The 12,389-nt window shown below is 39.8% G+C and overlaps 1 protein-coding gene and 1 long non-coding RNA gene across 2 annotated transcripts in view; one reads left to right on the top strand and one right to left on the bottom strand.

Annotated features, from left to right (window-relative positions):
- The window catches only part of lig1 (ligase I, DNA, ATP-dependent), a 71,459-nt gene extending 59,946 nt beyond the window's left edge, over nucleotides 1-11,513 (bottom strand). The window contains exons 1-5 of the mRNA XM_079651387.1: nucleotides 11,359-11,513; nucleotides 10,390-10,452; nucleotides 8,408-8,600; nucleotides 3,796-4,000; nucleotides 613-732 (exon numbers count right to left, since the gene is read on the bottom strand). Coding sequence (XP_079507513.1) covers nucleotides 613-732; nucleotides 3,796-4,000; nucleotides 8,408-8,600; nucleotides 10,390-10,452; nucleotides 11,359-11,375 — 598 coding nt within the window. The 5' untranslated portion in view covers nucleotides 11,376-11,513. The remainder of the gene's footprint in view (nucleotides 1-612; nucleotides 733-3,795; nucleotides 4,001-8,407; nucleotides 8,601-10,389; nucleotides 10,453-11,358) is intronic.
- LOC307020224 overlaps nucleotides 1-12,389 on the top strand; it is a 411,310-nt gene that overhangs the window by 366,651 nt on the left and 32,270 nt on the right. The window lies entirely within an intron of this gene.

Consider the following 12,389-nt stretch of genomic DNA (forward strand, 5'->3'; position numbering starts at 1 on the left):
TGTGGGAGATGTAGTTTATGGGCAACGTGCATACTAACGAACTAAGCGATTAGTTGACTGATATCTCAGCTGTGTTCTAGCAACTACTGATGGACCATAGGAACATTTGGGATGTCACACAGACGTACTTTCTTTAAGAGCGTCCCTGAGAATACTTTGTGTGTCTGGAAGGTGATTTTAGGGGGTGCTTTGCAATAAAGTGCTGACAGACGGTGTGGTCTTTCTCAACGACACAACACTAGATGAGTTCATATCCCAAAGTATGTCCTTATGCTTTGTACACACAGCACATTTCTGAGTGTGAATGGCTCAAGGAAAAGGTCAGTGTAGCAGCAACAGAGGAACAATGTTGACGGGACATTAAGTCTCACCTAGCACTGTTTTTATAACATCTATTTTCAATTTGAAAGTATTGTTTAGAAAGATACTAAATGTGTCGATACATTCCCTAAATCATATCAGTAACCTATCACGAAGCGTGTTTTTCTTTCCCCACATGTTGAAGATGTTTGTGCAACTTTAACAAATCTTTAAAAGTCTCTGATTATGATATCCCCAGGACTCTCCTGCCCTGTGCTTTGTTAGCAGACTCCTATCAGAGGTGACGCGTACCTGGGCTCTCCACACGGGGTCGCTTGTGTTTCTGACCCGGCTCCTCCTTGGCCTCCGACTCGTCTTTCGGGCTCTCACTGTCGCTCTCATCCAGCTTCCTCTTGGGGAACATCTTCCTCGCTGAACACACCAGGACAAACAAAGGAGAGGGGAAGACAAAGAGGATCTTAGAACAGCAAACTCTCTTCAAATGTTTAAAGTAAGGGATACGGTGCGGCGAGGCGGTCATTCTGGGGGAAAGAACACCCGCTTGGCGCCGGGCTCCTGATCTGCCCGTCGGGCGTTCTTTTCCCCAGAATGACCAAGTGGCTGCACATTATCCCGCTTATCACACGGCCACATTCTCAACAAAGTAACGACATGACTCCCAATATTAATTTAAATGCTTTTATAGATTTAGAAAATGTTTTTATTGATTTAAAAAAATATTATTTATTTAAAATGACAAGCATCCGCTAAGAAAAATAGTCCGTTGTTACCGTTTGAACTAACGTAGCAGGAACGGCTTCGATAGCGTTTTTGATTACAGATTTGAAAACATCGCTCCTTGCTTTAAAAGTAGCACAATCCATTATGTCAAACCTTGGGAAGTACGGTATCTAGATACCCCTGCCCTAATGCCAAAGGAACTGCACACTGAATATGTGTCGTCGTCTGATGTCTGTGTCTGGACCTGGTCTGGTTTCTGCCCCGTTACTTCTCCGCTGTTTCCTTGTCCCAGTTTGAAACTGTAAACTGCATACAGTTCAATCGACCGGACTTCTTTCTGCAGATGTGAGCGTCCTTAACAACGGTCAATAAGTGCTTGACCGCGGGTCTGTCGGTTCTTGATTAACAACGTGTCCTGAATTGACCAATCAGAATCGAGTATCCAACTAAGCCATGCAACAAAGCAAATTAAAAACCTATCGTTTTAATATAGCTTTTAATTTGGGTTAACTTTCAATTCTCACTAGTATCATTGTCCATTTTACTGTATTTTATTTCTGTTTTGCTTTTATTTTAAATGTTTTATTTTAACATATTATCACTATAGATGTTTTATCTTGTTCTGTATTCATTTGAATATTGCTGTTGTGTTTTCTGAAAGGCACTTTGGGTTGCTTTGTGCATGAAAGCTGTTTTACAAATCAAGTTTATTATTATTATAATACACCGTCTACTGTGATCCTGCAGATGTAGGGCACCATAAAACAAAACAAGAGAAGCACAGATACTTTGCTAACGAAAACACTCATTTGCTCCTGAAAGATATTATGCAGCAAAGCAGCTTAGTGTGTCATTTCCTGTAATGTTATGCAGCAGCGTTGCTCGAGGGGTCATTTTAGTTTCCGTGCCACATACGCCTTCCTTTCAGGTCCTGGTTAGTCCTACTGCAGGTGGCGCTGCTGATGTTTTCCTTCTAGATGTTATCATGAAAGCATTAACCCAGGACATTAAGAATGCAACTCCTGGTCAAATGAAGGAGTTGCATTAATGTGGTGTTTTCCCCAGTGGAGACGGTGGCTCTAGCGCTGCGGAGAGTAAACACTGCAGTCATCAAAACACAAAGAGAATGGCAAGATGAAAAGAGAGTGAGCCGCTCTCCTGCTGCAAAAAGGAGGATGGAGGAAACAAAGTGAGAAAAGGAGGAGCTTCCCAAACGGAAACAAAGCTGCAAGGCTGTGTCGCTTATATTCTACATTTGAATACCTAGATTCCTGATGTGACATTAAAAAGGTAAAGGGAGTACAAGCCATAACTTCAAATGACTGTTTCATGTTTAAAGGGGCATTTTCAGGTTCATATTTGAGATGCATTGTGGGAGATGTAGTCTCTCTACTGTGACATGTCTCCACGCTTTGATGTCTCATACTGCCTGTGTCTCTTTTCACCCTCTGTCTGTCTGTGGGAGAGAAACTTTGAGATGTAAGCCTTTGCACACAACCTTTCTAACAAACTACTTGAAAGGGAAAACTCTTATTCCTAATTCACAGATAATGAGCATGCACTGCAGGAAGCGTGAGATGTTCGAGCTGCTCATGTACACGCTGCATAATAATAATAATAATAATAATAATAATAATAATAATTACTTTATACGGTATGTTCCTGCTTTTTCTTCCCTTCATGAAATCACCAGACTGCAAAGCAGAAAGGAAGCGACTACAGATCGACAATCAGCTCCAATCACTGAGAGTTGCTCGGCTGCTTCCATTAGAGCCCAGTCAGCAGGATGAAACATCACAAGGCAACGCAGCAGCGGCAATAATAATATCATCACCGTGCCAACACACGCAGAAAACTAATGGTCTGGGCTTTCTAGAGAGTGCATTCGTGGTTCAGCAGATGAGATAAATGGCAAATAGTGCAACACCACAATCTACATGTTGTCAGTGTAAAGGTGGAGACCCTGCCAAAAGGATCGGAGATAAATGAAGCAAGAGAGGGGGGGGGGGGGGGGGTGAACAAACCTCTCTTGCGTTCAGTTTGTGATAAGTGTCTTGTTTTGCCTCGTTTTGATATAATGAGTTTTGGGAGCCATTAGGCCCCTGCTAATAAGTAATCAAGTAAAAATAGCTCGAGGCGGGAAAGTGATCAATCCTCAGCTGGTGTCAAAGTTCGAAATTGCTGCAATTTTTAAGGAAAAAGTTGAGATCTGCAGATTTAGAGTAAGCCTGGAGCTCTTGGACTTAATCTTTAATAAAAATATGGAGCCCTTTCATAGACACTCTGGATCTTATGCCCAACAGATCAGATGACCGAGTCCTTTGGGTTCATGTTATTCTTATTGGAAGAATATTTTTGCTCACAGCTTTTCCTTATTATTATTATTTAGTCTTTTTTTGTTGTTGTGCATAATTGTGTTTCTTACCTGAGGTCAAGGCGGGGTAGGGGTGGGGGGTGGGATGTATACAATAGAAAACCGAAAGTGAACATTATGTTTCTGTCCCTCTCTTGTTCTGTAATTGTATATTTTGTACTTTTAATGATCAATAAAATATATATATATATATATATAAAAAAAAAGGAAATAAGACATCAGATAATAATAATAATAGATTACATTTGTATAGCGCCTTTCAAGGGACCCAAGGCCGCTTTACATGGTGAACAAACAAAAAACCAAAAAACCAAACAAACAAACAAACAAACAAAACAAGCAAACAAACAAAAGGGGCAAATAATAAAGTAAATACGGACCAGTTTTGCGTTTAACGAGCCCAGAAGGGGAGATGGAGTTCGGGGTGCTGGGGCTCCCAGGTGATGTAGAAGTAGCCGGGGTCATAGGGGTCATGGCCGGGGTCGTAGGGGTCACAGGGGTCGTGGGGGTGGCCGGTGTCTTAGAGGTGGCGGGGGCAGGTGGAGGAGACATGGGGGTGGGAACGGCCTTGATGACATCGTCCTTCTGAAAAAGAAAAGCAGCGTTGGACTGGTAAACATTGTGAGAAGAGGTAGTGTGGCGGCTATATTCCCATTGAATGCGGCCGGCTAAACTTCGCTCATTGTTGTGACGCGTATAAATAATAAAGTCTGTACTGAACTCGACGTTTTAAGGATATTTAATATTGGAAATCAAAACAATAAACAAACAGAATCATACGGTCAACAAAAGATATCAGAGCTAAGCTCGCCCTCATGCCACCAAACCTCCGCATACACCAGGTGCCCTAAACACCACACCATGTGACCATCCCCGGAAACAACCCATTACAAGTGTGTGTGGTGTTGACAAACAATGAAGATAATATAACTACAAACACAGACTACCACAGCATTTTGGCTCCTACAGAAGTGTTTCCGCCAGACCAGGGCTGAGAGGGCATCCACCACAAGAGTGGAGGGGGGGGGTGACGTCACGTTGTGTCACGTGTAGGGTTGCCAGAAACTGACCATGATCAAAATCGATTATTCGGCAGCCCTGGCGAATAATAATCGATTATTCGACCGCCGCCGATTTTTAAAAATAATAAAAAATAATATTCGATTATGGAGACAGTAACGAATATTCGAATAATCACTGGCATCCCTAGTCACGTGACTTGAATTTTGAATTGAGCCGTCCTTTAGATAGGCCTGCTATCTCTTTACGTATTTTTTTTTACGAAATACCGCCGTCCCTTATGCTATCTCTTTACGTCTCCAGGGACACCCCTCCTGGCATGGTCCTCGTCAAATGACGGCAAGACGCCCCCCAGGCGGAAACGCTGTCTTACAGGTAGTCAAATCAGATCAAAGTGTATTTATATAGCCCAATATCAGAAAACACGATGGTCTCAGTGGGCTTCACAGATTTACAAACATCGATGTCACACGTCAACGTTTCAGTTTCTTCTGTGCAGTGTTAACAGATGAATAAGGTAACAATACAATTATAAAAACACAAGACAGACCGTGAAATATAAAGTAAAATAAAGTAAAAATACTATGCAAATAATAGAAGAAATACCGTAAAATGTAGGACTTGGAAGACAAACGTAGGTTAATCTTAAACAAGCTCTAACTTTAGTCTTTTTCTTTTCTTTTCTTTTTAAGGACGCTCTCAACACACTCCTTAAATGTTGGATACTGTCTGCCTCCCGAATAAAAACAGGAAGTTAGTTCCAGAGAAAGGGAGCTTGGGAATCTGAACGCTTTGACTCCTAATCTAGTTTTGCTGACGCTAACGACTAAAAGACTTGCACTTTTAGTCTTGACAAAAGCTTTAAAAAGGCAAACCTACTTTCATATGAGAGGATTTTTCCTTTCTTAACATCTTGACTATTTCCATTTACAGCTGACATTGAAATCTCAGAGAACACAGCTTTCAAACTGTCCAAACCAATATGATCTGGATCGCTGCAGACAGAAAAAAAAAAGGGGAGCTCAATTGTTTATCACTTTAAAAAGTCAAACAATGGCCTGTCAACACGGATCAGCTTTACATCCAAATGCGGGAAAGCAGAACCCTCAACAGAGGCTATGAAGCAAAGTATCTCAGCAAGTGTCGGGAAACAATACGGCTGAACGACACAAGCCTCCATCAGTGAGGAAACAAGTGCGTTCAGTGAAGCGCGTCGCTGACAAAGAGCTGCTGGAAGAAACTAAAGTCAGAGGAGGAAGGGAGTCTGGCTGGAAACCACCGCTAACAGTCAGCGTGGAGGCGTGCACAATGAAGGACTGCCTTGTCCCAATTAATCATCGTTGGGGGGGGTTGTTCTCGCATGAACTAAAAACTCCACAATCCCGTATGAACCATTAATAACTGTGCAGTGCCGACTGTGACAAAGCCTGATGAAGATGACCCTGATGAAGGTCACAGGCAGACATAAGGTGTCTTCAACCAACTAAGCTGTTACACCTGAACACCACGTGCTCGATCGAGATCACAAAAACGAGTAAGAAAGAACGAAAAATCCATCTTCACACACGTGGAAGACGACATCTGGTGTTTGATGAGTTGGAACAGATTCTCTTCTCTGAAATGAGCACCATGATCACTTTAAATATATATAGTTCAATGATGATTCACTTTATGCATCTCCAAACATTGCTGTCAATTCTCAAATATTAGTTTTTTTAAATAACGTAATCACATATTGGTGATGGAAATAGTTTGTTTCTTGCCTGAAAAAACTGTTATAACTTATTATTATATGGCTAAGTTGAATACTCCATTCTGATTGGTCAATTTGGATATTCCACAGGTTGTTAATACTCGATAACACACCGCTGCTTAGCAAAATAATGACCGTTGCTAAGGAGGATCAAGGGAAAGAAGGAAAGGGGTTAGAAGACAGAGTTTCGGACGTCAGAGAAAAAATAGGAAGACAGACGGGAAGTAAACATCAACGAGAACACGGCACGGGCAGTTTCTTTAGTAAGTAAAGGTTGCTAAAGCTGGCAACTATATGTGAAGTAATAAAAAAATATAGCTTTAACCAGAAGTGCCAAGACATGTAATGGCAATATTGAAGTGCTCTAGAGCCGGCGAAGCATAAACTGAATATGAAAAACAAAAAAAACCTGATAATTCCCTCCAATATCGTGAACCATATCGCAATATCAGTAAAAACTAAAAAGGCACGATATCTTTCCCTGGTCCAAACCCCCCCAGAACAATCAGGACGATGTATTATTTTTCTCCACAACCATCTAGTGACCCCCGGAAATTATCCTGTGACCCCCAACAGGGTTACTGATCCCCATGTTGAGAACCACTGCATTACTACCTTGACACAAAGCATGTTCAATCATTGTAAGCAAATGAAAGAGATGCTGGGTGGTCATGGAGACACCACGCATCCATCTGAATCTCTCCCCCTCAAAAGAATAAAGAATAAATAATCACTGACATATTAAAAAACCGAACGAGCCGGGCAATTAAGAGAAGTGTTTGTCCACCTACAGGTGTCTGAGCGACAGCCAGAGCCGATAATCAGCTCTTGTCATTAGGTGGCTTATTGACAAATGAATCCAACGTGGTGATTCACCGCACAATTACTGAGCCTTTGTGCCACGGTGTTTGAGGTGCACTGAAGGGAAAATACGCCACTGATACGCCTCCAGGAGCTCTAACAGTCAGAGTAGATTTTGTACGGGTAAAATGTGGATTTAAAGCATGTGATGTAAGCACAGTGTTTTAATGACAGCACCGGGACAAAGAAAGCCTGTGGTGATTCATGTTTTCCCAATTATAACATCAGACATTCATTATATAAATATGGCTCTCTGACTAACACAATGAAATTCGGTTAAAGCCATTTTGTTTTGTGAAAAAAGGGTTGAATAATATTCGTACTACCGCTGTGGTTGAGGTAACATCAAAGACTACAATTCCCATGATGCCTGACTTCTAAGAGACACAGATAACGGCCACCTGTGTGGGAAAAGATCAAAAGAAACTCACATTCTTTAACAATATAATATAAGCCAGCGTCAAGCCAGCGTTGTAATCAAAACCTTGAGTTAACTAATAACTTGAAAATCAACATGTTGGAAATGTTTAAAAAAAAAAAAAGGCAATTAAAGAGGCTTATAGAAACAAAGTAAAAAAGCAGCGACAGGTCCAATCACACTGTCAGTTTGCCCCTGCACAAATGTCACAGTTAACTTGTTGCATTAAGAGAAGACTTTATTCATCCCGAAGGAAATTGTTGTGCCAGAGTTACAAAAATACAATAAACACAGCAGCCAATAGTAAACTGTAAACTAACAGTGCCGTAAAAAGAGCAATTCGACATCTACAAAAAACATCGACGGTCACTTAATTAATGTAAATATTAACAGTATTTAATAGTGCAAAAAAACGTAGTGGCAGATACGTAATTGCACGTTATCGTAGCACATTATTAATAATAATAATAATATTGCACATGTTATATAGCAGCGAGTGTTTTGTAACGATGGTAATGATATTTATATTAAAAGGTAGGGTAGGTAAGAATGGAGAAACCAGCTGGAGTGCGCTAGAATTTGAAACTACGTAACCGAAAAGAATCTGCCACTTCCTTACAGAGCCCCTCCTCCAACACACACGGACGCGCACATGACCAATGAGGGCACGAGATAAGTTTGTGCACAGATGGAAGGCTGACAGGCAGGTAGGCCATCCAGTTACTTTAGCCGGGCCGGCTCAGATGATTGGTCGAGCTTTTTACAGCGCCACGGCTTCCACAGATGATATTTATTGTCGAAGCATTTAATATATTCATTGCTATCGGGATGTTAAGAGCATTCCATGTTATATAAGAACAAGTGTTTCTGAAGTGAATGACCTACCCCACCTTTAAGGGATTAAAATCTATTTATATGTGGAAGTGTAGTGCCTTTTTACCTTTTCTGGTTTAGCCGGAGCTTCTTTGTCTCCGGTGGCAGCAGCTTGCTCTTTAACAACCGGATCTTTAACAACCGGAGCTTCTTCTTCATCGTCGCTGTCCAGGATCTGACGGCTGCGTTTCACGACCTTCTTCACGGGTGAATCCGCTTCCTGGACGCCGTTCTGCACCTTCAGAGGACTTTTGGAAGGTCTGTGGAAGAGCAGAGACACAACTTAGACACTAGTTTAAACAAATAAATAAAAGCAGCAAGTCTGATTCATTTGGAAACTGTCGTGGCTTCCTTCCTTGTTTTTCGATCAAGCCACTAGACGCCAAAAACATACATGTTTTACTCGTTTTCTTCCTTTATATTAGTAACAGTTGAAGAGTTGCTTGGCCTCCGATGGTTCGGGTGGTATTAAGAGAAGTGTTTGCTCAAAATAAAATAACAAACTTTTACACATGTAACAAAGAACAGAGGCCTTTACAATAGTCAAAACAAATAGGCAGAACTAGGGCTGCTCGATTTTGGGAAAAAATCGAATTGCGATTTTTCTGACAAATATTGCGATTCGATTTGCGATATTTGTTTTTAAGCGACCCAACGGACGTTTATTGTAAAATGCGGCCATAACTCCAGCTAGGAAGGTCGTATCAACATGCTCCCGTCTCTAGCAACCCGAGCTACGAGTGAAAGAACTAAACTTACATGAAACTTCAAACTTAACAATGGCTGCTACATGTGGAGCACAGTACTTCTGATTGGTGTGGATGACTGACACACAAGAACAAAAAACAAAAAATCGCATCATTTAAAATCGCGATTTCGATTTAAAATCAATTAATCGTTCAGCCCTAGGCAGAACTCAAATAAAATAACAAACAACTTAGACATTCTTTCTTCTCGATAAGGCTTAATAACTTAAAGGGTAGTTTAACGGTTAAAAACTGTTCCTCAACGGGGTCTTTCTAGCCGGTTGCCCATCACTGTCACTTTAAAGCAGGCCCGTGGGAATTGTAGTCTTTTATAGTGTGTTGACTACAGACGTCAAAATTAGGTGGCCTTTCTTATCAAATCAAAATACTGGCTCTAACAGAAACGTTACAAAGCGCAGCCACAAGATGCTGTACTAAGAATTGTAGATCAATAGCAAAAGCAGAATACATTGATCTGAGATGTATAAAATAAAAAGGCAAGAGTCGAGAAAGAGAGGTCAAAGCCATCGTGAAAAGATCATTACATAAAGCGCATTAAAGAGGGGTTTAACTTCTAGTCTAGAGATAATGAACACGATCATTAAAGCCGCTCAGAGATGAGAAACAGACGTTATTAAAGCCTTCCATTATAACTCCAACAAGAAGTTTTACTTGGCAAAGATCAATGACTCAAAGATAATTGCCCATGTTCAAGCTGTCAAACTGAGTTTTAGCACAAAAATAAGCTTGAAGATTATCTGTTGGTGTGATTTAGTTGACTGATGTCCAAGATAGTATTACTCACACCTTCATGAGCCATTCTCTGTTTTGGCGTAAGTATTTATATCGACTAGAGATCTCCTTAATGTTGCTAGTCTGACACTTGTTTTAAGTGGGATATCATTTCAAAAAATAATAACCAGTTCTTAACAAAACAGTAACATAATGGATGGTTCAGTCAAGGAGGGACATGTGGATCAAGAGTGCTCTGAATTCATGTGAATTAATATCTTCTTCTACTTGTTTGTAGTTATTTAAATAATTAAACAGAACGCATAAGACTTAGGTTGATTAGGTTACAGTATACAGTGGATAGTATACAGATAGAACAATAACAAATGAGCCAGGGGTATGTCACACTGGACATGATAGCCTTGTTGTTTGTCAAATTGTATAGCAGTTATTTTTCTTAACATCCTTAAGGAAAACAGCTAAATCGTGAAACTCACATTATATTGATCATAACAATGTAAACATACTCATGGGTGTGTACTAAATAAACGCTTGCATGGCAAAATCTTACTTTTTCACCGCTTCATTTGAGGTTTTCTTCTGAACATCTTTGCCCTTGGGCTGAAAGAAGGATCTGGAGGAGGAGAGGAACAGTTAATGTCCTGATGGGCGTTAGCATGGTCATTATCAGTGAAACATTAAACATTGATAAAGAAATAGTCATTCAATACAGTACATTTTGCCAATGACAGCTGGTATGTGTGCAGTGGTGTAAAAAAACGAATACTTATGCTCAAGTACTGTAACATTTTGAGGCACTTGTACTTCACTTGAGTATTTACATGTTTTGCTACTTTGTACTTTTACTCCACTAGAATTCAGAGGGTAATCATTTACTTTAACTTCACTACATACATTTCTTTACCTTTAGTTTTTTTACAGATCTGGATAAATGATGTGACATTTTACTCGGTAACATTTTGATTGCAGGACTTTTACTTGTAACAGAGTATTTCTATACTCTGGTACTTCTACTTTTACTCAAGTACACGATCCGAGTACTTCTCCCACCTCGTACGTTTCATGCGTAACGTCATCTTGATAACGGACGTAACGTTACGCAGACGTAAGTTAGCAAGCCTCACTTAACCAAAGTTAACTTAGCTAAAGTTACTCAAGTTCTTCTTAAACTGTTTCTCGTATCAACACAAATTAGCTAGCGTTAACTGTCAAGGTTTAGCTTACATTTTACATATAACTTGGACGATATATGACAAGAGGCCTTATATTTGTTTTGGGCAAAAAGTGAAGCATTTCTTGCCCAACACTTGGATTTAAAACAGACTAATGTATGCTAAAGCTAGCTTACAAGCAGTACAGTTAAGCTAACGTCACAGTCATGTAGGCACTTAACTACCCATAAAAACAACATACAATACACTTAATAAGCTAGTAGGAAAGCAAATACAGATTCAACCAGTCCCAAACTCTAATAACAACAGTTAACTAAATATTAATAATTTCCGGGCTTTTAACTTACGCGATGCTCCTCTGCATGTTGTCTTCAAAAATATTCCTTCACCAGATAAAAAAACTAAATGTAGATTTCTGGCTTAATTAAAGCACAGTCAGGGTCCAACATCAACACACAAAACACAGACTCCCGCGCTGCAGAGTGAAAAAATACAGAGAAATATTCGGCGCGAAAATGTCATCTCAGCCAAAGATCGTCAATAAAGGAAGATGAGTCACTCGATACATTTTTTATTTCCGGTCTGCATATTTGGCTCCTATGATAAAAGATTTTGTTTTTGCTCTAGTTTTGTTAGATTGACTTGGTTTTGAAAAAGTTCATATGTTGTAGCCTCGAAATTCACTTATGTAAATAGAAAGGAATATCATTGTTTTCAGTTTTCTCTTAACAGATTTCAATTTTAAAAGATAACACACTGGTATTGGGATTGTAATTGTGCTATTTATTAGGATTTAAATAACCAAAACATTCAAACAAGAAAAACCCCTTCAATTCTAAATAGTCTATGGGTAAACCCTCACATTGAACAAATATAACATATAAAGACGTTATTTAGAAATGTAACTGCCTATGTTCTTTTTTTTACACTTTTTACGCTGCTATGAACAGTCTTGCACTAATGCACATTTCTCAAAGTTATTGAAGTGACTGTTATTTTGTATATATATTGATTGTTGTGCTTTTATTTAGGTCTTAATATGTGCATATGTACAAATGTGTCTGTTGAATGCGTATATATACATATTTTTATACATATTTGTATTTTCTTATTCGGGATTGTGGGAAAAGGTATTTCGATGTCTCTGTCTGTAAGCACAAACTGAAAGATTGACAATAAAGTTGACTTGACTTCCCATAGGCTAATCTGAATTGGAGTTAGGGTTCCCGAAAATAACCACAGAGTGACCCCTCTTTTTTCTTGGACATCTTTGCTCCAACTCTCTCCCGGGAAAATCTGAGCTGTAAAGAAAGTGTGTGTTGAGATGCGACTGCCCCCTGTGGTGTCGGAGTGGAAACTTCAGCCACCAGCAGCTGGT

Source organism: Notothenia rossii, assembly GCF_949606895.1.
Source record: "Notothenia rossii genome assembly, chromosome: 9".
NCBI classification, from domain to species: Eukaryota; Metazoa; Chordata; class Actinopteri; order Perciformes; family Nototheniidae; genus Notothenia; species Notothenia rossii.